This window comes from Orcinus orca, chromosome 8 (genome assembly GCF_937001465.1).
Source record: "Orcinus orca chromosome 8, mOrcOrc1.1, whole genome shotgun sequence".
In the NCBI taxonomy this organism is placed as follows: domain Eukaryota; kingdom Metazoa; phylum Chordata; class Mammalia; order Artiodactyla; family Delphinidae; genus Orcinus; species Orcinus orca.
The window spans coordinates 70,096,171-70,123,767 of record NC_064566.1 but is presented as its reverse complement, the minus strand read 5'-3'; the positions used below and the strand labels follow the sequence as shown (position 1 = coordinate 70,123,767).

The 27,597-nt window shown below is 41.9% G+C and overlaps 1 protein-coding gene across 1 annotated transcript in view; it reads right to left on the bottom strand.

Moving 5' to 3' along the window:
- The window catches only part of PIWIL4 (piwi like RNA-mediated gene silencing 4), a 44,468-nt gene that overhangs the window by 10,909 nt on the left and 5,962 nt on the right, over positions 1-27,597 (bottom strand). Inside the window, exons 4-14 of the mRNA XM_049713831.1 lie at positions 25,882-26,013; positions 22,691-22,905; positions 18,126-18,247; positions 15,683-15,763; positions 13,419-13,616; positions 11,312-11,423; positions 6,947-7,070; positions 5,751-5,868; positions 5,113-5,224; positions 2,495-2,679; positions 439-511 (exon numbers count right to left, since the gene is read on the bottom strand). Coding sequence (XP_049569788.1) covers positions 439-511; positions 2,495-2,679; positions 5,113-5,224; positions 5,751-5,868; positions 6,947-7,070; positions 11,312-11,423; positions 13,419-13,616; positions 15,683-15,763; positions 18,126-18,247; positions 22,691-22,905; positions 25,882-26,013 — 1,472 coding nt within the window. The remainder of the gene's footprint in view (positions 1-438; positions 512-2,494; positions 2,680-5,112; positions 5,225-5,750; positions 5,869-6,946; positions 7,071-11,311; positions 11,424-13,418; positions 13,617-15,682; positions 15,764-18,125; positions 18,248-22,690; positions 22,906-25,881; positions 26,014-27,597) is intronic.

The following is a 27,597-nucleotide window of genomic DNA, read 5'->3' as shown; positions in this document are numbered from 1 at the left end:
ACCCATGAAAGCGGGCAAGAATTCAGAGGAGGCAGGGACATGGGGCCATAGGTGACATGGAGACACTTAAACCTTCCAAGAATCTCCTGAAACAATGGGGAGAACACAGGGTGCCCCAACACTTATGGGATAAGATGGGAGTCAATTTATCTTAAATCTTGAGTAAAAGATGATCCTCCCAGTAAGTTGGAAAATATGTAGACATCCAAGAGGCTGATACAGGAGTAACAAAAAGTATTTAAAAATTAATATTAGAAACATGAAAGGAAAACAAAATATTGATTAAAATATCAAGATAAATACTTTCTTGGGTGCTTGGGGAAATGCACAGCAATTTGCAAACATATCATGGGAGAACATGTTCAAATTCCTTCTTTCAAGGCTATTAGATATGAAGAAAAAATTAAAATTATACCTCAAGAATTATCCTATACTTACCAACTGAACCTCAGGATCAACATATTTCTGTATAGCGTGAAGAAATGCAGCTGGATTTTCTTGTACTTTTATGCTACAGAAAAAAAATTAATTTTGAAAATGCAGAGCTCCCTTCTTAGTAGCACATAATCATATAGAACTAAAAATAATATTAGTTGATTTTTATAACAGACTATAATTTGAGAAAAAAATCATTAAAGTGAAAGCTTTTGAGTCTAAAATTGTTTCTCCCACACATGATACACCAGCAACATTTCATTACCATTTTTATTAACTTAAAAAATAGTTTGGTGAAAAATGAAATTTTCTCCATTGTATAGAGTCCCTACAGATGCTATTTGAACAATTCTGTTGTTCAAAATGGAGTTGAAAGTGAACTTCTGAAACACAAGTCTCAATATCAAATGACTGAAACGGAGTTCAAGTTAAACTGGGATTAACAATTCTCTAATTCTGACTCTCCCTGGGAACTTTAAAATAAAAATCATTAGGTTAATGAGATCAAGATGTTCAGTTAATCTGTATGATTCATACTAAAACCTTCCTTTTTTCCTTAATGGCACACTGTGTGGAGCCTGGAATATTTAGCCATAATCAATCAATCAGTGGACAAGTATCAATACTTATCAATTATCAGTTCTGTGGTTCCATTATATTAGGGGCCAGATGCTACAGAAAAAAATTGCCACCGAGAAGAATTTTTAGATCTGTTTTCTTGACATAGGTTCAGCCTCTCATATGTAAATATAATGGGACTTTCCCAATACCCAGTGGCCTTTTGAAAGTTGACCAGCAGGTGGCAGGACCACTGTCTGCCGCTTGCGGGTTCTAACAGGAGTGGCCAGCAACGTTGTTTCAGATGGAAGAAAACTACACATATAAATCTAGTAAATAAATGGATACTTCATAGGGAAAAAAAAGGATGGACTAAAATATGAGCTTTCAAATAAAACAGGCCAAGGACCGAACACGGGCATGGGCTTGTTGGAATTTGGGTGAGAAAGAGCCTATGATGCCAGCCCAGGTTCCGGGACTGTGGCTTCTTTCATGAATCTTTTCCTGCCTTATTACCTCATGGGTTAAGAGAAATTAGAGCAGGTGAAACTCAAACCAGGCGATTTGTTAACAGATTTGATAAGAGAAGAATTCTATACTACAGTGTAAAATGAGACTTTGGGAACAGCTATGGTTTTCAACAATGCTTATGCTGCTGATGTAATTAATTAGTAACCATGTGTTTAAAGAATAACTTCCCACCCTGCCAATTTAGGACATTTGCACCTCCACTACAACAAAGAAAAAGAAGTATCTGTTGCTCTTTTTTATGCATAGCGAGCTCAATGAAGTAAGGTATGACCAACTTTACGGCTTTTCTAAAGCAAAACAATATTCGACTTTGAGCGTGGCTGTATGTGAATGGATCCCTTATTAAATTGAAAGCATCATATTTACCTCATCCCATGCAAATAGCATAGCATTTAGTATGTAGTAGCAGATACTCAATAAATGTTCAAAGGCTAAATGAATGACCTGGTTCTATCAGAAACTATCTAGATGACTAATCTTATGCTACAGGAACAGAATAAGAAAAGCTTATTTCAGATCTATTCTTACATTAAATTTTAAAACATAAAATCTATCAAATAAGTCAGGAAATGCAACATTTATTTGTTAATATCCTGTTTGCTGTTCAGTTTTATAAGTAAGTGATATGGAAGAATTAAGAAAAGAAACTGAGGAGGCACTATATGGATTTATTAAGGATTTATACCCCAACTAGTACTGGAAAGACACTGAGCTAATGAGAGTACTGCCTAGGAAGAACTATGAAAATAAAGTTTTATAAAGACCAACATAAAATACATTTCAACTGGATAAAAATTTAATCATTGCCAAATCTATCTACTTATAACTGCTTGGCATTCTACGTTAGGAAACTTTACTGACATTAAAAAAAAAAACACTTTTGTAGCTATATCAGCCATCATCTCCTATCTTTTAACCAAACCAAATTAATACGTGAAAAAAGTTGGGATGATTTTCTGCATCTTCTCACATTTTGGGGTGGTTCACATTAAATCCTATGGGCCTTCCAACTCTTCTCAAGCAGTTCAAAAAGCTCTCCGTCACACGTTCAGCTCTGTTGCTACACATAACCAACCATTTATTCAAAGACTGCGCACTTAAAATCTTGCAAGTTCGCATATCCTTGGACCAGTCAGCTGCAGACACAGGTTGACACTGAGAAAAATAATGATTGTGAAAGGGTTGAACAAATTTACTCAGAGAACAATTAAATAAAAAAGACAGTGTGGAAATAGTTCATATTTGTCATAACAGAATTATTTAGTACAGTCTGCTGTTCTCAGACTTAAAACACAGATACAAGCACTGCACATCTGAACACAACACATGTGCTTCCTGGGAGTGGACGTATCTCAGCATCATCCCAGGTTAGCCGTTCCTTGCCTGCAGATCCTTGGCAAGTCCCTTTACTTCACGGGGCTCTGCTGTGGGCAAGGAAAGGTGCCTGGTTCAAATCTCTAGGTTTCCTTCCAGCTCTAAAAGTCTACGACCTTTACTATGAATGTAAAAGCCAGGCTACTGGCTGTCCAGTTTGGTCTCTTTGCTTTAGGTACCTAGATATCTCAAATAGAAAATGCTGATGACTGACACAATGCAGGTCATCATACTGAAACTAACAAACCCTACAATTAAAGACTATACATTATGCCTAGAGTAGATATGTCTAGGAGCAAAGATGAGGCCAGGACACAAGCTCCTTTCTCATTCTTTGGAAGGTTCCCCAGGTGACCAGGAAAAACAAGCTCCCTGCCTTGAAGAGGGGAGACTTCAGACTGGTCCCTAGCCTTCTGTTTATATGCATGGACTGGAATCAAATGGAAATGTTCTTGGTGTGGTAAACCAGGAAGAGTCACTGTTAGAATTTAAAAAAACACTAGCAATCTAATCTCTTGCTACTTAAAGTGTTGCCTTGTAGCAGCATGGCTATCTCCTGAGAGCTCGTTAGAAATGCAGAGTCCTGGGCCCAATCCCAGACCCACTGAATCAGAATCTGCATGTTAACAAGTTCCCCAGTGATTCATCTGCACATTACCATTTAAGAAGCATTCCAATTCCCTTGTTTTACAGGTTCCAAAGACATGGCTGAAAAGGGTTATGGAGCCAGCTGGTGGCACTGAAGGTTTAGAATACTGCTCTTGTCTTTGCAACCAGGGCCCTTTCCAGCAAGCACTCTGACTTCCAGGCCCCAGCCAATCTCACGGTGGCCAGGCAGGGACTCAACTTCAGGAAGCAACCTTAGCCTGAGAATGAAGGGGAAGGGCTAGGCCTCCATAAAGGCTTCTGTCTGGAGCTAGGATTCGTTCCTTCCCTTTACAACCACGGCTCTCTCACCTACACTCCTACCTGTTATGGGCTGGCAGGGGGCCCAGGACAAATGGCCACGGGCCACTCTGAAGCCTGTGAACCTTTAGTGTACTCAGTTCCTCGAACCCAATTTCCAGAAAGCAGGATCAGCTGAGAAGTCGAGGACACAGCCACCTCTAGCCCACCCACCATCACCTCTAGGGGGCAGGTTCTCCACTTTAGTGCCCCTTCTCCTATGGAGACCTGTTTCCAGGCCAAAAAATGCAAACAAATCTCTGACAAATATGACTCGACCTAGAGATGATGAGACAGACCATTTTAAATATTTCCCATCTCACTTCACGTGTGGAACTGAAACTGAGCTTCTCTTTACTGACTCCTGAACAAGATCTTAATGGGGGTCTACATTTTAGGACTTGACAAAGTTTTGTTTTGTTCTGCTTTTAAAGTAGTTTTTCTTCAGCTTCTCCAATAAGGGTTTCAGTTGCTTGGAAAGATTATCAAAAAGAAATGATGAGAAAAATCTCCATTCTGCCAACAAAAAACCATGCGCTTGCTCAGTCATTAGTTTTGACATGTTGGCTTACTTATTATATCAAATAAAGGCAAGGAGAGTGACTTTAAAAATGAAATGTAATTGGCTTTAAAAATGGGCAAAACAGAGGGGAAAAGTAGAAAGAGAATGTGCAATTTTTGCATAAAATAGGTTCATTTTTAAATGGAAGCCCCAAAGCAGCAATGATTTGTCTCTGCAGGTTTCAGAGTGCCTCTCCGCCCAAATGCCGTGGCTGGGATGGGCTCTGTGCAAACTTCTTCACGTTTATGCCAACTGAGCAGCATTTTACTCGGGGGAAAAAAAACCCTGAGGTACCAGGAAATATGGTCTATTGGAATTAATCTTCAGCAGGTGAAAGAATTTTCTCAGGTACCATAGATTTTTTTTTTTTAAGTGATGTAAGAGTACTACAACACGCAATAATAGGTTGGCATGTTTTGATTGCAATGGCTTGAAATACCATTTTCTAATTCATCTTTAAATGTGACACCACATCACAGTGACTGACCTAAATTATGTCCGCTGGGTGCCGCGAAGCCTTTCAAAAGTACACTCGGATTAAAAAGGAAAACAGAGGGACCTGGAGGTTTAGAACAAAGGAAAGGCAGGGACATGGCCATGGAAAAACCAAATGAATATTCTAAGCCCACTAGTCATTCTGGCATATGATCAAACTGACACACATTCAAGAAAATACTTTTAAATGAAAATAAAATCACTGCACTTACTGTGTGGTCTTGTATTATTATATTTTCTGAAGGCACAACCCGGCCAGTCAGAGACATCTGGCATCCAAAATGCAGGCCCCAGGTCTCCAGCTCAAAACGAGCATCCTTGTTTCTGTTGATAGAGTTGAGTTTTAAATCATTAAAGGGCTTACTTTCTAAAGAATTTTAATCATTAGAGATAAAATTACAACTTAATTATTCAGACTGAGTTTTTTAGGGCTCCTGACTTCTATTTCTACTCACCATTGTTTTCCCTGCTCAAGAGAATTATAGGAAGACTGCACCCATGGGGGACACGCAGGGATGGAAAGGCTCCCAGTGTGGCTCACTGGTTAGCAAAATGGCACTTTGAGCCAGACAGACCAGACTTCAACTCCGAGTGCTGACATTTAATAACATGTGACCTTGAGCAAACTCCGAAATCTTTTAAAGCTGTGGTTTCCTTATTGGCAAAAGGTAGGACTAATTGACTACTTCACAGGGCTGATGTAAAAATTAAACATGACAATACATGGACAGTGCTACCACACTGCCTGGTACATGTTAAGTGCTCGATAAAGGTGAGATATCATTGCTGATAACAAACTTATCACTAAAGAGATACTGTGAAGTGTCTGGATGTGGAGATGTCCCTGTACCTCTGGATATCATCTGCGAGCCTGGCCAGGCGCTGCTGCCTTCCCAAAGGACTGAGGCGCGTTTCTTCAGCCACAGCCTTCATCAGCCGGAAATCAGATGTTGCCTCACCGGGCAGCCCTATTCAACGTGAATGAAAACAAAGTGAAAAATGGACAGTCCTCGATGTAACCCCAGCCCGTCTCAGGCACAGGGTAATAAAAGTTTTCACTTAAACTGAATCAGATTCACCGTCTGGATAGCACCATCTGACAGCAGTGCAAGCCACGTGTCACTTAAAATTTCCTATAGTAGCCACATTAAAAAAAAGCCAAAAACAAACAGATGCAATTATTCAAATAGTATATATTACTTAACTCAATATATCCAAAATATTATCATTTCAACATGCAGCCAATATGAAAAATGTGTCAATGAGGTAGTTTCCCTTTCCTTTTCCTACTACGTCTTAGGCATCCAGTCTGTATTTGACACTTACAGCACTTCCCCAGCCAGTCCCTCAGTCGCACTAGTCATGTGTCAAGTGCTCAGTGACCACGTGTGGCTATAGGCCACCGTGGGGACTGTGCAGACCTGGGATGTCCTAGTACCACTAAGAATGGGCATCCCTCCCTGCAGGGATGATGTCCTTGTTAACTTTTCTAATCACGAAAGAAATACATACACATGATAACTGATCCGAGCAATACAAAGTGTAAAAAGTAGAAAGCCCACCCTTAGTCTCACCCTGGTAATCAGACGAGCATGATTAAAAGCACCTGAGACAGTTATTCAGCTTCTACTAGAGAGCGAAGATTACCTTGAAGCTTATGCAAAAAGAAAATAAGGAGCATTTTGGCACCACTCAAAGAATATACCTGAAGAAAATTAAATCACGTGGCTTCTTAGCCTAGTGAAGTTCAAAAAATGCGGAAGAACAGCTTGGTTTTAGGAAAACATCTGGGGACCATTTTAACATCAAATTAACAAACAGAATACACGAGATAAAGGAAATAGATAGCTTTCACCGTGCTGAGCAATTTCCAAAGAGCACTCTACCCTTCCACTTCCTCTGTGATGAAATAAATAACTTAAGGTTCATCCTCCATGAGTTAAATTAGTGCTCCAGCACTCAGCTAACTTAAGGAGGCTCTACCCACCGCAAAGTATCAGGAATCTGTGACTGAGAGCCTGACAGCGTATAAAACGTAAACATCACCTGTTAGAAAGCAGAGCTCGGGGATCAGGTGGGCCATCCGGACCTCAGCGTCATCATTTCTCTTGCTTTTCAACAGACTAACGAGCACTGGCTGGTTTAGGTCAGATAAGGTAATATCATATTGCTGTAGGATGCAAGATTAATGAGGGAAAAGTTAATATGGAAACACTGTAAAACGAGCATCCTTGCTTATGAGCAGCAAGGTAATCCCCAAATGAATAGATAAGCAAATCCATTCAATAGAGGAAAAAAAGTTCCTACTAATCCGTATGGTTACGTACTCATTTCTACTTCCTTCCTAGGACCTATCTCTTATATCTCAGGGTCAGTTTCATGATTTTATTATCTTTTCTAATGCAATACTGTTGGTTTTTTTTCATTCATTTCCTTGCTCTCTTCTGAGTTTCATCCAGAGACAGAATAGCCTTCAGCTAGCTCCATCCATAATGCCATGACCCCACTGCAGCATTTCCACCGTTGGAGACTGAGGCAGACTGCCCCATGTATAACTAACTGGTTCTAAGCGCCTGTGCTCATTTTGAAAATACCTATACACAAGTTGGAGGCAAGGGTTATACTGAGCCAATCTCAGATTTCCCAAAAGGGCACAACTGTCCTTCATTCCTAGGATAGTATGACGTTACAGGGAAACAGCTTTGAACTCCAACAAATGTAAATCTGATCTCCAGCTCTTCTATCAGTGCGTACATGGACTGTGACACTGGGGAAGTTACTTACCTTTCCTCATCTATGACATGAGGAGAACGGTAGCTCAGAGGTGTCCCATGTAAACCACTAGCGTGGTGTCTGGTTTATAATGAGTCCTCAGCAATCATTAGTTCCTACCCCACCCCCTTTCCCTTTGTAAACTTGAATTTCAACATTCTCACCTTGCCACGAGTTCATTTAACTTCCAACGGCAAAGTTTCCAATGAACACTCATTCCCAGTATAATTTACTCAATACTGATGACAGAACAACTGGAATTATAATTTACCAACTGCCTGGCGACTATATGACACTGACATCAATAATTATAATTAAGGAAGCTAGCAGTGAGTGCTTCTCTATTCAATTAGGACTTTAAGTCTTTAAAAACAATTCAGGAAATGTGATCATTGCAACAATGCTATGGCTGAAAAGCCTGGAGAAGGCTTCACAGAGAGTTTTTATATGTGACTTCGTTAATTCACATCTCGTGCTTGCTATATTCCAGGAACAGCGGGGGATACAAAGATAAAAGAGGCACAGTTCCTACATTTACACATAACTACATTATCTACAAAGCAAAGTAGACCAGTAGCACAAATAATATATGCTAAGCACTTATATTTTCCCTCATTTAGTCTTTTTTTAATGGATGTGTACTATGTTTTTTTTTTAACTGAAGTGTAGTTGATTTACAATGTTGTGTTAGTTTCTGGTGTACAGCAAAGTGATAGTTATACAAACACACACACACACACACGTACGTATTCTCTTTCAGATTCTTTTCCATTATAGGTTGCTACAAGATATTGAGTATAGTTCCCTGTGCTATACAATAGGTCCTTGTTGTTTATCTATTTTATATATAGTAGTGTGTATCTGTTAATCCCAAACTCCTCATTTATCCCACCCTTTCCCTTTTGGTGACTGTAAGTTTGTTTTCTATGTTTGTGAGTCTATTTCTGTTTGGTAAATTAATTCATTTCCTCCTTTAATCTTAACCACGATGAGTCAAATACTATCATCATCCCCTTCACTGATGAGGAAACAGCATCAGAAATTAAGTAACTTTCCCAAGGTCCCATAACTGTACATTAGCACAGCCAGGATTCATCCCTTAAGACCTGGGAACCTCTGCTTGTTATACCACTCAGGACTGGGTCCCTCGCAAGGAGTAGGGAACAGGGTGGTAGTGAAAACAATTTCTGGCTGGTAAATCAGGGAAGGCTTCGTGAAGGAAGTAGAATCCAAGAGAGAACCTTGAAGAAAATGTGGGAGTATTACAAGTTCCAGGAACAGCTCAAGCAAAAGTGGGACATGTTCCAGGAAGAGGATATTCCATTTACCTGGAACATGGCCAGGAATTCTACCCACTAAGCTGTGTCATCAGCTGAACTTTACTCTCTCCCGTGCCCCAAGTTTCTTAGCGTTTGAAAATATTTTTCATGATAAGATAAAATAGAGAAATATAAAGGTCAATATCAAGATGTCTTCCACTTTGAAAGTTGACTGCATAATAATTAGCATTCCTTTCCTAGGACAGAGAGGAGGACATTCTAGAAATTGGCACCATTTTCTTTTTCTCCCTAATATATATGCAGTGAACCACAACTCATTACACAGGAAAGTGAGTGGGATTTTATCATGATTCCCTTTTCAAAATGTCACGTGTCCTAAAATACATCAAAGAAAAATGAATTTAACTGTGCAGAAAAAAAAATGTTTAACAAACTTTGTGTCTGATAAACGAACACTTATGGAGCACATTTTCTGCACAAGACGCTTTGCCAAATGTCAAATGCCATCCGTGTTCTATAAGGAAGACGTGTTCTGGAAGCAATGTGGAATGTTCTACAAGTGCTCAGGGAAGAGAACAGCTAGCTCTTCTGTGAGTGTGAGAGGGAGCAAAGTCAGAGAGGACTTCACTAACGAGATGACATTTGACCTTGAAGAGGAAAGGTACAGTGAGGCTTTATGCCAATGTCTCTTGAACATGAGCGAAGGCTGAGTGACAGCAAGTAGACTGGGGTGATGGCAGCATGGGGTGCATGGTGGGAGTGCCGTGAGAGATGAGGTCAAACTGTGTGATGCTACAGTTGAAGAAAGGAAGTGCTCATCACCTGCAGGAACTGGACTAAAAGCTCTGCGTGGACGATTCAGCGCTTACACAACTGAACGAGGAGGTGACGGTAAAGATGAGGAAGGACCAAAATGTCTTCCTGAGAGGCAGAATTCCCAAGGAGAGAGGGAAGTGGGAAAGACAATGAATTCAGTTTGAATTATGTTAGTGTGAGATGCCTGCAGGATATTCATGCAAATACAGTCTGAAACGGAGATGAGGATATAATTTAGGAATGAGGGCAAGGCAAAAATACCATATTTGAACAATCTCAAAATATGAAGCAAAGATCCTCTGCAAGGGGACCATGGTGAATAATAGCATTTAATGTCTGGGGGAAATGAAGAAGGAAGATGTCAAAAGAGGCTGAGACAGAACCACCTGAAACCTAGCAGAGAACCACCAGGGATGTGCGGAGGGGCCAAGGAAGAAGAGTTCAGCTCAGTGGCAGTGGTTACTAGTGTCCAAAGCCACCAAAAGCCCCTCCGAATAAGAACAGTAGCTGAATTTGACCTTGGAGGGCTATTTCCATAGCAGCAGAACCGGGTACCAGACTACTGAGGCTTCAGGAAGGAAGAACTGAAGAGGTGCTTGGAGCTAGTTTAGACAACCTTCTAAAGAAATGAGCTAAGGAGGAAAAAGAGATCGCTTTTCCTGAAGGTACAGAAAGGTCAAGGCAGGGTTTTTGCTTTCTGTTTTCGTTTTTAAAACAGTGAGATTTTGGAGACTGAAATACGACTGCACATTAAAGAGAAGGCACCTCTGAAAGGAACTGAAGTTGGATGGTGGGGATGAGGAAATTGTCATCACTGAGAATCAAGCTCCCAGAGTCAGCAGGAGATTCCATCAGTAAATGTTTGAGTACCTACTAAATGCCACCCTGGGCATCCAGAAAGCAAGAGCTCAGCGTTGAGGAGGGGAGTCAGACCATCCGTGTCCTTTCTGTGATAGTCGTCTGCAGCTAAGTGCAGGGAGGGGACCCGGGGGAGAGCATCCTAGGGCTCCCTTAAGAGCTGACTGCTGAGCTGAGTACTGAAGGGTGTTCAGTGACCGGCTGGCTATGAGTGGGCGTCAAGGAAGAGGAAGCAGCATGTGTGAAAATGCATAGGGGGGTAACTGACTCGAGGAACCATGAATGGTGGGCACAGCAGACCCCAAGAAGGAAACAGGGGATGGTAAGTGATGTCAAGAGACAGGGAGTGGCCAGATCATAAAGGACCTGGGGAATTCTGCCCAGGAGCTTAGATCTGACTTCTAAAGCAACAGAGAGCCATGGGAATATTTTAAGCGGGGAAGTGACATTATCAGATATGTTTTAAAGGAGGTAACGCAGACTACAGGAAGGACCACAGGAGACAGGATGAGGGTCTGAGCCAATACAGGAATGGTGGAGATGGAGGGGAAGGGACAGGTCAGAAAATTATGTCAGAGGCAGACTCAGCCCGACAGACTGGGGGACTTGTTGGATTGGAAAGGAACAGGGACCCTCTTCTGAGCTAAGCAGAAGGGAGATGAGGATGAAGGAAGACAGGTCCCACCTGCTTGTAGTAATCCACATAGGTGATCTCGGTGCCATCCCGCTTCTGGAAGGTGTGCGTGGGCTTCACTGACCAGTCAACGTCATCGATGCGATAGGTTTTGTTATTGTATCTGGTAAAGGCAAGAAATCTTTAAGTTCTTTTCCCAAATCCTACAAGGTAAGTGGCTCTTTCACTATACTTTTTTTTTTTTTTTTTGCGGTATGTGGCCCTCTCACTGTTGTGGCCTCTCCCGTTGCGGAGCACAGGCTCCGGACACGCAGGCCCAGCGGCCATGGCTCACAGGCCCAGCCACTCCGCGGCATGTGGGATCTTCCTGGACCGGGACACGAACCCATGTCCCCTGCATCGGCTGGCAGACTCTCAACCACTGCGCCACCAGGGAAGCCCTTCACTATACTTTTAATTCAAAGTATTATTCTCAAGAATTTCAGAAATTATGAAAGATAATAACTCAAGAATAGCCACTTTAAAAAAAAAAAAGGATCAGCTCTTATCTCAGAAGAGCATTAATTAACTCTTCCGTTCACAGGAGGACCTCAACCAGTGGGAGAGTCATTAGACCACCACGTGCTTTTCTCACTGAGATACACTGCCACTTCAGGTAAATCATTCTTAAATGTTCAAAGGCTGAAGCATGGCTCAAAACTTTCCCATCAGCTTCTGGTGCCACTAAGATTTTCTGAACTGCCAACTAGTGTGTCTGATAAAAGCACCCCAAGCAGGCTGATGGACCACCCAATTCTGGAAGCCTGCTTCCTCTCCCATCTAGGGCTGGCCCTGGGCAAAACTGCAAAGCAGGTCGGCTGAGATCTTTCTAAGCTCTTTCTCCCCTTCATCAGGTACCGTGTAGCCTGGAACATTCTCTCATGCCACCGCAGCCTTGGGACAGAAACCTCCTTGTCAGGTTTCTTCTGGGCTCTGGGTACCTTGCAGGGTGACTTTGAAATAGTGTGATAACTTAATCCATGAAGATCATGACAGGAGAATAAGGGGGCAGCGTGGAATTCAATCCGCACCACCTCTCTACTCTGTAACCCAGAAAAACAACTTCAAGTGGAAATTCCAAGCCAGACTAGGAGAAGACTAGTGCGTCCTCTAAAAGAAGTGTCCCTGGACCAGCAGCTGCATAGGCGGGGCTTTTTGGTCCTCACGAAGTCACCTAACTGCCCATGTCCCATTCAGTTGAAATGTGCATTGATGACAAATGTATACACAGACAAACCTGGAGACTTGAAAGGTCTCAGCCTTAACGGCCTCATAATCTTATAGCAGAGATGAGACACGGACCTGATGTTCTGTCCTGTTGTTACTGAATCAGACTTGGGTCTGCTCGCCCACACACAGTAAGGCCAGTCTACTGACACATTGGGTTGTGGTGAAGGAAATGTGCATCAGATACTGTTATTTGGGTCCTTCAGAGAGGAGCTAAAAAAGAGGATATGGGGCAGAGGTCTGCCTGGGAAGGCCCCATAGGGTCCTGCTTGTTTACACTGTGATGTAATAAAATGAAATAAAATGGCTCTAAAGAGGTGGCTTACAAACACTGGACTTTGGGAATTGCCTGGCGGTCCAGTGGTTAGGACTCCGAGCCTCCATTGCCGAGGGCGCGGGTTCAAATCCCCGGTCAGGGAACTAAGATCCTACAAGTCGCATGGTGTGGCCAAAAAAAGAAAGAAAGAAAGAAAAAAAAGCACTGGGTTTGGGGAGCAGCACAGGGGCGGGAACTGAATAATTCCAACTGAATGGACAGGTGGAAGGTGGAAGCTTCAGAAAAGCAGTAACGTTTGAGCTGGACTTTGTGGGAGCAGAAATCTAAAAGGCAGAAATGGGGGTGGGGGAACCAGGCAGAGGGGCTGGAGCAGCAAAATGCAGACCACTGGCGGTTAGGGGAGAGGGTACAGCAGGAGGTAAGGAAGGACCAGGTCAGACTGTGGACCACCAAGCATGCCCCTCGAGGAAGCCTGCACTCTAGACAATTGAGAACGGTCAGGTCTGTAACAGGTGAGTAGACTGATCAGGTCTGGGCTCAGGCCAGTGCCCTGTTCCCACACGGGATACATGATGCGTTCTCTAGAGAAGAGTCTATTTAAATGCAGGCTTTTACCTTGTAATGACAATGAGCCCAATCAGCTGTTTCTCACACGTCTGGGTAAAGCAGGACATGCCAGTTTTGTGGCAGAGATCCGTCATGAATTCTAGAACAGTCTCATTCCTGAGTATCTTATAACTCACGTCAGCACAAAACAGGAGCTTGCTTTCGAAATGTGACACAGAAACGGCAAACCCAGGCCAAAGGGACAATCTTCAAAATAAATAAATAAATTGTAATAAATAAAATTTTTTTAAATGTTTTAAATGTTATATCAGGAAAACAATAAACATTTTAAAATGGCGACTTTACATTCCAATTCTCTAGATTTCATGAAACAATTTTTCTTTAATCTGATTTCTTTCAGTGGCTGACTTAACACTTCAGTTATTTCCAGCTGGAGTGTCTTTAAACATATATTTAGGATGAAATACATTCCTGTAGAGCTGCATTGTTTTGAGCTTGATACTACTGACATTTGGACTGGAAAATTCTTTGTCAGGGGCTCTCGTGTGCATTGCAGGATGTTTAGCAATACCCCTGGCCTCCACCCACTAGATGCCAGTATCAGCCCCCAAACTGTGACCACCAAAAATATCTCCAGACATTGCCAAATGTCCCCCTGGGGAGCAAAATCACCTCTGGTTGAGAGTACACCTGTAGGATTAAAATGTTTATGGGGGGATCCATCCCAGCATGAAAACATCTAGGTTCAGAAAAGCACACTGGCTCAATGGTGAAGACAATGACTACACTTAATAATGAGATTAAGAAATAATCTAAGTGATATCACGTACAGACATACAAGGAAAACTGGAGCAGTGGCTACATCCCCTTTCCACATTTATGAATATCATAGTCTGAAGTCTTAAGTAAGAAAACGTTATGGAAATGGCATGAAAGAATAGACAAATATTTTTAAAAAATCATGTCAGTTTATGTTTTGTGGACTTCATTTGCTGTGATACTCATGCCAGTTTTCAGGACAAGCATATGCACTAGGACCAGCTCTAGCTCAGCACAACACTGGGCCCACGAGGATTTCTAATCCAGGTGGAGAGATAAGTGACGGGGGTGAATGAATAGGATGCTTTAGACAGACCACTCTGACACACTGAATTAACATACAGACACCCCGCCCTTTTCCTCTACCTGACAGAAGCCAAACTCCCTGCCTCCACTTTCTATCTTTTCTGTACAGATCTCCCTCAACTTATGATGGGTTTTCATCTTGATAAACCCACCATAAGCTGAAAATATCCTCAGTAGAAAATGCATTTAATACACCTAACCTACCAAACATCATAGCCTAGCCAACTTAAACGTGCTCAGAACACTTACATTAGCTGACAGTTGGGCAAAATTATCAAACACAAAGCCTATTTTATAAGAAAGTGTTGAATATCTCATGTCATTTATTGGGTACTGTACTGAACGTGAAAAAGAGAATGACTGTGCGGGTCCATCATGGTTGTAAGTGTGTCGGTCGTTTACCCTCGTGATCGGGTGGCTGCCTGGGAGCCGTGGCTGCCGCCGCCCAACCTCATCAGCGAGTATCATCTCCACATCCACTAGCCCGGGGAAAGGTCAAAGTTCACAATTTGAGGTATGGTTTCTACTGAATGTGCATGGCTCGCACATCATCATAAAGTCGAAATATCGTAAATCGAAATATTGTAAGGCAGGGACCGTCCGAACTTCTCCATTTGTTTCGTGTCTGTCTTTGGGTTACTGGCTGCCTCTGTCTTTGGCACAGCTACTTATTTTGGAGAGCTGAGTAACAACCAGTTCAAGACACAGCCGATCACATTCCCTGCAGCATCTACCTCCCAGTTTAGGGTAAAAACTCTGCGAGTGTTCCTAACAGTTCACTAGGGCAGCTTAGCCGGCTTGTGTGTCTGACATCTGCTTACCCAATAATTTCCAATCAAACACCCTGGCTGTGTTAACCTTCTATCAGCAAGAAAACAGAGCCCCAGCTATGTGGTATAACATAATAGAGCTTATTCTGCTCTCATTACGACTTGTCATACACAGAAAACTCAGTTTCTGAATTCCTTCTAGGATTTATGATAACGACCTAGCACACTAATATAAGAAAACAGGCTGCTAGCTTTTGACATTCACCATTCTATAAAGAACTTGAAAATTTTAAAAATCCATTATTTTTCATACCACAGAATCTCTCATAGGAGGCATAATGGTATAATATTGCATCATAAATTATGCTGTTCACATTATAACAATTTCAGAGTAACAGAACACATAAATAAACCTACTTGTGCTGGGGAATTTCCACTGGCTCCGAAGGCTTATAGAAGTTCCGTCCAATCTGGTACATGGACAACTTTTTTAAGATCCTGCAAGTATATATTTTTAAAATCTGTTAAACAACCGTTGATAACAGTATACTTCCAAGTTTGTACGCATGCTGAAAGAAAAATAGTAGAAAAGTCCAGAACTCTTATTGTTATAATACTGGAAGGTTTAGCTGCTAAATAATCATATGAGTGTATATACAAGAACTATCACTTCATGTTTGGGAATGACACAATTGAAACTAGTTCTATCTCTCTGGGTTTAACTGCAATAAGGAGGTGGTCACTTTCCAGTTATGACTGTGACTGTAACATTCTGGTTGGTGTGGATGAGGTGAGAAAAGCCATGTCCACAGGCTCTTCTGGCCTCTTTCTTATTTTGAGATGAGGAGGCTGTTCCCCTTCTTTTTCTTTCTTATTTTTTGTATAGTTAATTTACAATGTTGTGTTAGTTTCAGGTGTATAACAAAGTGATTCAGTTATATATATTCTTTTTCAGATTCTTTTCTATTATAGGTTATTACAAGATATTGAATATAGTTCCCTGTGCCATACAGTAGGTCCTTGTTGTTTATTTTACATATCGTAGTGTGTATATGTTAATCCCAAACTCCTAATTTATCTCTCCCCCCCGCATCCCCTTTGGTAATCATAAATTTGTTTCCTATGTCTGTGGGTCTATTTCTGCCTTGTAAATAAGTTCACTTGTATCATTTTTTTAGATTCCACATATAAGCAACATCGTATGATATTTGTCTCTCTCTGCCTGGCTTACTTCACTGAGTATGATTGTCTCTAGGTCCATCCATATTGCTGCAGATGGCATTATTTCATTCTTTTTTATGGCTGAGTAGTACTCCATTTTATATATGTACCACATCTTTATCCATTCATCTCTCGATGGACATTTAGGTTGCTTCCATGTCTTGGCTATTATAAATAGTGCTTCTATGAACATTGGGGTGCATGTCTCTTTTCTCCACATATCAGGAGTAGAACTGCTGGGTCATATGGTAATTCTATTTTTAGTGTTTTAAGGAACCTCCATACTGTTCTCCATAGCGGCTGCACCAATTTACATTCCCAAGGAGGCTGTTGCTAATGAGGCTACTCAGGCTTCCCAGCGCTACCAAATGACAAGGTTGCTTCTTCAGCAACTAATCCTGGTCACCTTTGTAACGTGACACATCACTGATCTGAGGCTGCCCCATGCATGGGGGAAACAGGAGAGTTTCAAGTCCGAAAACAGGGGTTCCAACTGCATGAGTTTTGGCTGTCCAATGGCATCTGAGCCTCAGTCCCCTCATCTGTAAAACGGGGATTTTAATCACACCTGCCTCAGGGCTCTCGAGTAAGGATCAAGGAAGCTCTAACACCACACAAAGAGCTTTGTCACTGCAAAGCACCTTGCAAACGTCAGCTGACTTAAAATAGTCCCCTCTCAGGGGGGCACATGCAAGACTGGCTGCTGAAGGGCATTTTACAGTGCTGAGCTGAGGCCCAGATATGATCTAAAGATGCTCGGCAAGATGTCTGACTAGAATTAGAAAGCAACGTTATCTGTGTGATGAAAGTTCCTTTACGTGCCCTACTCAGCAAACCCCCAAACGCCCCGTCCTCATCCTGTCCAGAGGCCACTGTTGAGTGAAGGGCTCAAATCTTAGGTTCTTAACACATCCTGCTAGTGATCCACACCCGTAGCAGGGAAAACGGTGGTTCTCAAGCTTTCGTGCTCCCACGTGTCATCCGGGAAGCTTGCTAAAAATGTGGATTTTCAGGCCCCACGCATGAAATTCTATTCACTAGGTCCAGTGAGGCGCTAGGGAATCTGCATTTTGTCGAGTCCCACCCAACATCCAAGATGACACGGAAGCAAGTGATCCTCAGGTCAGTTTGAAGAACACTGAGAAGCTTGGTGACAACCTTCCTTCTGCCCCCAGGGACACATGGGGAAGGAAAGGGGGCTGAGAGGCAAGTGACAGCAGAAAGCAGATGCTGATGGCCTTTCACACCTAAAATCCATCAGCCAGGAGAAAAACCAATCCTTCCGTTTACTAAGCCAGACACACGCATCTTTGAAGTCTGGCGGTGGAGGCTGGGAGTGGGTACAGAAAAAGAAGAAAAGGGAAGAGGCACCTGCCCTGCAGCCACTGAGACATCACAACCCTCGAGTCCTTTGTCTCGACACAGATGATACTGGATAGTAACAGAGGTGCCAGTCTGAGGCCGTGATGGACTGTGGTGTGTATTATTGCACAAGTACATGAAAGGATGTGGAAAATTTCCCTAAAGATGACACTGCTGCTGGCACACTGCCTACAAAATGGTTAATACTTTTAATACCCAGGTTCTACCATGACAGGCATCATGAGCCTACATTAGATTCACATTTAAGGCACTTTACTTCTTGAAGATGATACTGAAGACCTGCATGCACACGGGAGAACTTGCCGGCAGCTCCCTCGTCAGAGTGATAGTCATCTTTACAGTCTCGCCTCTTCGAGTTTCACTTGACAATTCCATGACCTGAAAAAAGAAGTACTTAAAATGCACTCTACGGATTATCCGCAAGTGCACAGAATGTGGATATGCTAAAGCCGTCCCAACTTAATAGGCATTAACAAAAACAAAACTGCAGGTGTCAGTAATGTAATAATCTAACGATTACGTTACGTTCGGAAGGTTTTTTTCGCTGTAGTTTGCTAATACCAGAAAAGCAACACATCTCTTTCCTCTCGAACTTCTTAATAGAGAATCAAAACCGGCCTCGGGGTTCAAACATTCAATCCAAAGAGAATCCAGAGCAGCGGTTCTTGACCTTTTTGGGGAGTGGGGGTGGGAAGACAGGTCACAACCTACTTTGAGAGTCTGATCAAAGTTACAGACATTCTCCAAAGAAAATGTCACATAGGTATATACAGCAGCAATGTATATAATGTATCCATTTTCAGACGTTCACGGATGCCCAGAAGCCTACTAATGAGCTTTCCTGCCCATCCTGGGTTCATGGATTTCAGAGGGAAGCCTCTCAAAAGTTCATTCAAAAAAACAGAGGAACAGAGAAGAAAAAAGCAAAGGATAGGGAACAGACGAGAGGGAAACATAAATGTGGAAAGAGAGAGGAGAAAATGGTGGAAGTTTAAACAGATACGAAATCTGATTTTATTAACTTTTGTAAGGTCTAGAGAAATCCCTAGCGTTCTTATAATCTGCAACAACGTTCTAACAATTAGAATGAACGCATGAATAGGTCTTTATACCAGATGCCTAACTAAATTTAAAGCTCTTCAGATCAGGGAGGGCTCAGGATAGATTTCTGGAATAAAAAACGACGAATCAGTCAGTAAAAATCTATGATCAAGGGTTTTTCAGAAGGGTAAGGAATTACAAGAGGTCAGTTTATTAGCAGGCATTTATGTATTTTACCCCTACTTTCCATGGTGAAAGTGTCGTTTTAATGGCTTTTAGGTTGAACCAAGAATGTAGGGCAGGGATAGTTCACTTCAGGGAAACAAAGAGAAATGTGTCCTTTCACAGGGGATGAAATATTTCACTGAGGCGTTTCTTGCTTCAGATAAAACTGTAGAGAAGTCAGAGGTGGCGAGTTGCAGGAAGAGCTTATCAACGTCCAGAAGTCTAATGCGCAGGAGATGGGGGAGCGGCCCTCAGACTGCTGCCAGGATCTCAGAACAAAGGCGTAAGCCAACAAAGTATGCAGGGATGAGTGGCTGGCAGCAGACGGTCCCCACTCAGAGCGTTATTCAGGAATCCCATTCGTAACAGCCAGGAAAGAGCAAAATCGGCAGCACCCCCTGCACTTCCCCCACCAAACACCACTCCTCCTCGCTTCCCGCCTGTTCTGCATCACACACCCTCACTCTCAGAGTGCGCTTTCACTTCCTCCTCTGCATCCACTTATCTAACGGGTTGGCAAGTCTTCGCCCTTCTACACCAGCAGTTTCTCTACTCCATTTCAGCTGTTCCAATACCAATATTTACCACCGAGCCCAAGAGCACGTGACGTGGAGTTGCACAGACCCTGGTTCTCTGCCTCTTGCAGCCTGTATGATGCGGAGCAAGTTACTGCAACTCTTTAAGACCTTTTCCCATCTCTAACGTGGGAGTGAGACCAGGATAACGAAGATTAAATGGGATAATTCATGGATCTTATCCCTATCCGTAGCAGTGCTTTGTACCTTGTTCGAGTTCTTTCGACAGCCTGCCCAGATTATTCCAGCGGCACTTTATTAATCGTCCCACTTTGTTCTGTCAGCCATTCAATAGGATGTGATCAGAGTCACTGAAATGTAACACAGCTCTATGGAAACTCTCTCTCAAAGGCTTCAGTGGTCCACGGAGGACAGTTCTTGTTCCTCAGCAGGACATTCAACGTTCTCCCTACCTTTGGAGCCACAACTTGCAAGCCTTCCCAGCTAAGCCTGAACAACCAGAAGTTTCTAAACTATGCCCTTCACTTCCCATCTTTGTGCCTTTGCTCCTCTGGTCCTCCCCATCTCCCCCTTCATTAATTCAAATCCTGCCCAGGAGATAAATTAATGACCATTCCCACTGAAGTGTCCTGCTGGGAATAACCTTTCCTTTCATCACCTCTTTCTGAAGACCTTGGGTAAGACACTTAACCTCTCTAAGGCTCCAGGGGTGATGAGAGGATTAAATGAGTTCATGCATACAGCAGCCTGGCAGAGTAAGTGCTCATCAAATGTAATCCAGTGGTAGGTGGGACATAAAACACAGATCTGCTCATCTCAAGAGAGCTGTGCTGGGGCTAATCCAGAGAACAACCAAGCAGAGCACCTAACGCCTCGTAAATGCTCGATAAATGCTAGCATAACAAAACCACTAATTATTATTATGCCGCTTATGTCATTCTATCTTGCACTGAATTTATTTGTAAATAACTTCAGTACTAAATTGAAATGTTTCTGACAACAAGAACCTTGTTCTATTTATCCTGGTTTCCTCCAAGGTGCCAGCACCCTGCCTGGCACACAGTAGGCTCTTTATAAGTGCAGAAGGAATGCATGAGAGTGGCAAATAGATGTGACAGGTGACAGCAACCTGGGTCGTGGCCACAGATGCACAGATGGGGTCTGAAAGACAGTGGAAGGCCAGGAGGCAGCAGAACAGGACTTCTAGAACTGCACTATTTGGGGGTGCAATGAGTGAATCAGTGGAGGGGCTCTTTCCATGAAAATAAGCATCCTATAAAGTGTGTAGGGGATGGATGGGAGCACAGGATTAAGCCTGAGTCAGTGTTAAGACCAGAAGAAAAAGATGAGACTAGCAACCTTTGTTAGGACAGTTTCTTTTTACTATCTCATTTTTACTGTCATTAGGTGGCAGGTCATATGTTGATGAAATTAAGATGACACTCTTCTGTCTAAATCTAGTATCCCCTGTGTCTGGAAGACAGAAGCAACAGGTCTGATCTGTCACACCACGTTTTCACCATCTATTTACTCCCTGCATCCTCATTAGACTCCATGCCCAACAATAAGAAGATGTGTGGCGTATACTACATGCTCACTTTGAATAAGAAATGAGTAATATTAACTTATTCCTAGCATCTGTAGAGTAAAATTCCTCCATTTTCCTTAGGTAAAATTGAAGAAAGCTGGACTATTCAAGGGGGCCATATGATTTTAATATATCCAAACTTCCAAACTGTTACTACAAATGCATTTAGAAGAACAAGACCTTTAATGATAGTAATGCCCTTGAAATATATCATTTAAGTATGAGAGGCCATATTAGCATGCTATCAACATCTAGTCATAGGACAAAATATTGAGGGATCAATAAGGACTCATGATGAATAAAAATGTTTCTAAATTTACAGATCCAGATTTTCCAAGTCCTTAAATTTAATCATATGGTAGAGTTTTTAAACTCCATATTCAGATGAAATAAACACTCAAGTAGCTCCTATAAACCTCACAGTCTCATAAAAGGAAAAAGGTTCCAAGAGTGCTCAGAAACATACTTCTTGAGGAAATTAACAAAGATACACATGGAATCTATAAATTCACATTTATGCTCTTGATGTTCAAAATGCTGAACTTAAAAAAAAAAAAAAGATTAAGCTTTCCAAGGGATAGAAGCGTCAAGTTTTAATCCAATACTCTGTTTTAATTTTTCATACAGAAACCAGTTCTTTCTCATAATTTTCATACTGCTTTAGAACAAAGCATATGATAAAAACCTCAATAACAATACCTTGATTTTAGGGCTAAAAATGTGGAAGGCGTAAAAAATAAAATAAAATAAAGGGCTATGAATCTTGCAATTGCCATATCCAATGGTCATAACCATTAAAAATATCCTTAAGATTGACATAAATAACTCCTATTTCATATGATGGAACAAGTCATGAAAGAAATGACACTTTTAGAATCAGGATTGATGTAAAGTTCTTTGGACACATGGACACAATGTGCAGGAGCAAAAAAATGTAGAGTAAATTTAAAGCTCTTAGGCCATAGGCTAAATGGTGTTTTTTAAACTTTTTTTTTTTGGCCACACCCTGCAGCATGTGGGATTCTCCAACCAAGGATCAAATCCATGCCCCCTGCGTTGGGGGCTCGGAGTCTTAACCACTGGACCACCAGGGAAGTCCCTGTTACTTAAACTCTTGCCTATTTGGGAAAAGTTGAAAAGGATTCCTATTTCAACGACACTTTGCCTTTAAAAAAGTAGTTGAAAAAGCAGTGTTTGTATTACAGCTCTTTTTTTAAATGCCAGACCATCAGCTTCTTAATTAAGAAATCAATCCTGATGAGGTCTTAATTAAGAAGTCTTTCGCTCTCAGGCATGGGAATAGGAAAGAGAAAAGGAGTGAGTGACATACTCATTCCAACTGTCATGAAAATCAGCTAACCTCTAAAATCTACATGAAGGAGTATAAATATATGCACACATGTGTGTATTAAAAAATGAAAAATACCATACCTTTTCTTCTAGCTTTTGGGAGAGAAAAAGGATGACACCATCAAATGCTTTTGCTTTGTTGGAAAGTTCCGTGTGACTATAAAGCAGAGCAATTCTCAGCCTTCTAGATTCTATATCTGGACTGTATGTCACATGATACTGGTAGAGCTGCCAGTCCTGGGGCAAGTCTAAATTAAAAAGATTTGTGACCAGTTTCACAGGTATTCCACTGGAACCTGAAGAAAACAAAGAAAAAACATGTTTTAACCAAAAAAACAAAAAAACCCCATCGTGTTCATATTAATCACAGCATTCAAAAAATTTATTTGCATATGCATAATCGTTGCTAGAAAGCAAGGATTCTTGTTCAGTGACACAAGGTAAGCTCTAGTAACCAGCTGCCTGATAACCTTTGGAGCCCTGCAAGCAAAAGGATCCTGTGTAAGACAGGCCTCATAAGAACCTGAGAGCAGACACTGACATTCTTGTTTTGGGGAGAAAAGAAACATCTGAATTCAACTACCCTAGGACTCCTTCCAAAGCTCGCCTTCCAGCTGATTCTCAAATCGATCAAGTAAGCATTTTGTAACCAAGCAGGACCCCATGGGGCCTCCCCCCGTATCCTCTGCTTTAGCTCCTTGCTGAAGTATGTAGGTAATAGTATCTAGTGTACATTTCCTGAATTGTTTTACAGATGCTAAAACCCCTACCAAATGGAAGAAATTAACTACTTGATGATCATTAGCTCCCTCCAGAGCTACTGGCAGCAAAGGATTGATAATATTAACCCGTTACCTCACCATCAACCAACCAGAGAATTGTACAGTAGCTGATCACAGACCCTGGGGCGCCCCTCTTTCACTTTGCCTTTAAACATGCTTTGCTGAAACCCTTCGGGAAGTTTGGGCTTTTTGAGCACTAGCCGTCCTAGACTCCTCGTACAGCGCCTCACAATAAACGCTGCACTTTCCTTCACCACAGCCCAATGTCAGCATTGAGGAAGGGGGAAGGGACCCAAGTTTAGTTCAGTAACAGTTTCAGATGCTGCTCTGGAATTATGGTGCTCTCAGATTATAAAGAAACTCTCCAGTTTTTATCATGAATACAACCCCCATCCGCTTGGAAATCCAGATAATCAAAAGTTCACCATACTTCGGAAAATTCTGAAATCACTTCATTCAGTGATTAGATGGCTCTGTAGGTCCCAGCGAAGGCCCCCCAGAGATAAGGGGGCGACTGGGGATGGAAGAAGAAATTTTACATCTTCCCTGTGTGAGAACAGACAGGGCTCTGGGCTTCTGTTTTTTTGCAGGCACAGGGAGGCCATGTGGGCTTCCAGGAATTCCATCCCCTACAGAATTTTTATTCACCTCTTCAAAATCTACAGGACAAATTCAGAGATGGCCACGATGTCGCATAAACTCCATCCAGGACAGACTCTAGGAGGGCACAAAGGAAGTACTTCTCACCTCTCCTTGGAGGGAATCATCCAGTGTTCGTCTTATAGGAAAGAATTATCAAATAGTCACTATTTGCCTTTCTGGTGGAGGAGGTGGAAACATGAGCCCTGAGGTGGTGAGGAAGAAAAAGTATCATGTATACCTTACGTAGTATTCCCTCAGTTTTGACCTGTGTATCTACTGAGAAATAATGCACAACCTAAAAGGTAAGAGTTACGTTTTATTCAGCGGACAAAACTGAGGGCTTAAGCCCAGGACACAGCAGCTCAGTTCTGAGGGACTGCTCCCAAGAGGTAAGGGAAGAGCCAGGATATATAGGAGCTTTCGCAACAAAGACCGGAACATCATAAGATTACTTTTAATTAAGGAAAACCATATGTCTCGAGTTAATGAATTTAGCGCTTTTCTATGTTTGGGAAGATGCAAAAGTCAGGGCTCACTGAAATCATTCCTTTGATCTGCACCTCAGCTATCTGGGGCCAGTATCCTGTTCTTTCCCACCCTGAGTCTCCTTTGGGGGCGTCATTGGAGGGTGGCTGCAGTGACTGAAGACTTGGCAGCCGGCGCCCCGTTTGTCTCCATCCTGAGTTCCCTCAGGGCTCACCGTGGGAGCGGCTGCAGCGGCTTCATGGCTGCAACATCTTTTGTGTACTGATAAGGTAGGCAATATTTTTTTCATTGACGTGCAAATATCCAGTAGGAACAAGGAATCTTTGTGCTATTTTAATTAAAGAAAAGGGTTTTTTTTTGTTGTTCTCCCAGAGGACATGGCAACATATTTTAGCCGCTCATATTAATGGACAAAGAGAAGTCATCTAGAATATCAGAGCTGGCAATACCCTTTAAGACCACTTACAACAGTGTGTTCCAACTGTAATCATGACCCATTAATTAGTGCTGCAGTTATGAAAGTAAGTGAGGTGAACCGTCATGTTTCATAGAAAGACTAGAATACAATAGAATGGATCGGAGTGTGCTGCCCATAGGAAGGGCAAGCATTGTTTCATGAAACTTTGTTTCAGTTGCGTTTGTGTAGTGTGTGTATGCTGGAGAACAATTTATGTACTTATTTTTGCTGCATGGTTTGAAAGAGTTTGAAAAAGACTGATCTGCATCAGTGAGTCTTAACTTTTAGAGGGAGTTACAAAGCCTTTTGAGAATCCTATGAAAACAATAGGCCTACTTTTCCTGAAAATACACATGCAATCCTAGGTTAAATTTCAGGGGTGAGCCCCGAATCTGCCTAAAGAATTCCCCAAAGAGGCTACATTTTTCTTTTTAGACCTCAAGTCCAGAAAGGTTATTCCCCATATAGGAAAAAGGTTGGGAAAGAGACAAAGCATCTTTGCTGACCCCTACCTCAGGTGTAAGGAGAAAAGGTTTTCAACAAGTGAAATGTAGTTCTGGAGAAAATGTTACTCTTCCTATTAATGAAAGAGAGAATTAAGGCTAAAACAACTAGTGCCTAGACAATGCCTGAATATAGCAGATGTTCAATACATATCTTTTAAGTCAATATATGAACTTGTTTATTTTATTAAATTTAAATTAAAATTTCTTAAGCAAAATTTGGTAACACTAAAAAAAAGTAAGAAATTCTCTGGCAGTCCAGTGGTTAGGACTCTCTGCTTCCACTGCAGGGGGTCTGGGTTCAATCCCTGGTCGGGGAACTAAGATCCCACAAGCAGCATGGCATGGCCAAAAAAATAAATAAATAAAAATTTAAAAATAAGTAACATGAAGACTGGGTACCTCTTTTGCAGTCTCTCACATGGGCCAATTTCTCTCTGGTACAGACACTCAAATCCATCATCTCTCGTCTGATTTTCCCAACTCTTTCCTTGAAGGTACATCCAGCATCACCAGAAGATAGACCACCTTCACCTAAAATATGAAGAGAACACCAAAATGTTATATATTATTAATGTTATATACATCAATAACATTTCATGCTAGTGATATCATTTACAACTATCATATCAAAAATGCATCTAGGGCTTCCCTGGTGGTGCAGTGGTTGAGAGTCCGCCTGCCGATGCAGGGCACATGGGTTCGTGCCCCGGTCTGGGAAGATCCCACATGCCGCGGAGCAGCTGGGCCCGTGAGCCATGGCCGCTGAGCCTGCGCGTCTGGAGCCTGTGCTCCGCAACGGGAGAGGCCACAACAGTGAGAGGCCCGCGTACCGCAAAAAAAAAAAAAAAAAAAGCATCTAGAGGGAATTCCCTGGCAGTCCAGTGGTTAGGACTCTGAGCTCTCACTGTCAAGGGCACCAGGTTCAATGCCTGGTCAGGGAACTAAGATCCCGCATGCCGCTTGGCACAGCCAGGAAAAAAGATGCATCTAGAACCAAAGCTCAGATTTTTGTAGCTTTTAATAAAACTGGCCCACATCGCTGAAAACAGTCATGACTATACAGAAGTCTGCAGCCTGAAAATTGAAAACTGTGAAGGAAGCATGGCGTGTTTTGTTAGAAATAACAGACTCTGAGTTAGTCCTACCTCATAACATTTGGGGCTTACCTGATTCTCCTCTTGGCTAAGGAGAAAGCTCTACCTCCCTATATCCCACTCCACACCCATTTACGGAGGGCTGGTCTCCCTCCTGTAGCTCTTGTGTAACACCCAGAGAATTACAGACTAAGACTGGCCACATCAACTTCTGTACAGATTGGGGCTGAACCTTTCCCCCTTCTCAATCACAAGAAGAGAAATGCCCATACACTGCCATCAGTGTTTATGCTAGATCATTCCCCTGAGAATGAAAGTCAGCACGTCACCTTGGGACGTGTCACTTACTGTTAGGTTCTAGAAAATGGGAAATTAAAATCTGTTTCCTGATGACTATTTTCTTTTTTAAATGAGTACAAAAAGATGCTAATTTTTCGGATACAACTTTGGCACTTTGAAATGTGAAAATATAAATTTTATATTACAGAATTATTACTACAAAGTAATGTGGCTAATAGTATGACAAACCTCTAGGACACTGACTTGACCACTGTCCTTTGATACAGTCACTGTATGCAACTACCCCAAATGGCACTACCCACTTGCCCAAAACTGCTGTCCATACCCTTCTCAGTGGAGTTGGAGTCTCCCAGGAAAATCACAAAATTTATTTAATTTTTTAAAAATTTGATTATTCTCACTAGATTATCCATATCATTTACTGCTCTTGGTTTCAAAAGATGTTTGATGGTTTCTAAAAATTCAATCTACCATAGAACGGTAGTTCCCAGAGTCTGGGGGTGGGAGGGGCACATGAGGAGTTCTTGTTGAATGGGTACAGAGTTTCAATTTTGTAAGATGAAAAACTGTTCTAGAGACGGATGGTGGTGATGGTTGCACAGCAATGTGAATGTCCTCAATGCCACTGGACTGTACACTTAAACACTGTTAAAATGGTCAACTTTATATTATACCTATTTTACCACAATTTTTAAAAATAAAAAAAAAATCAGTCTACCCT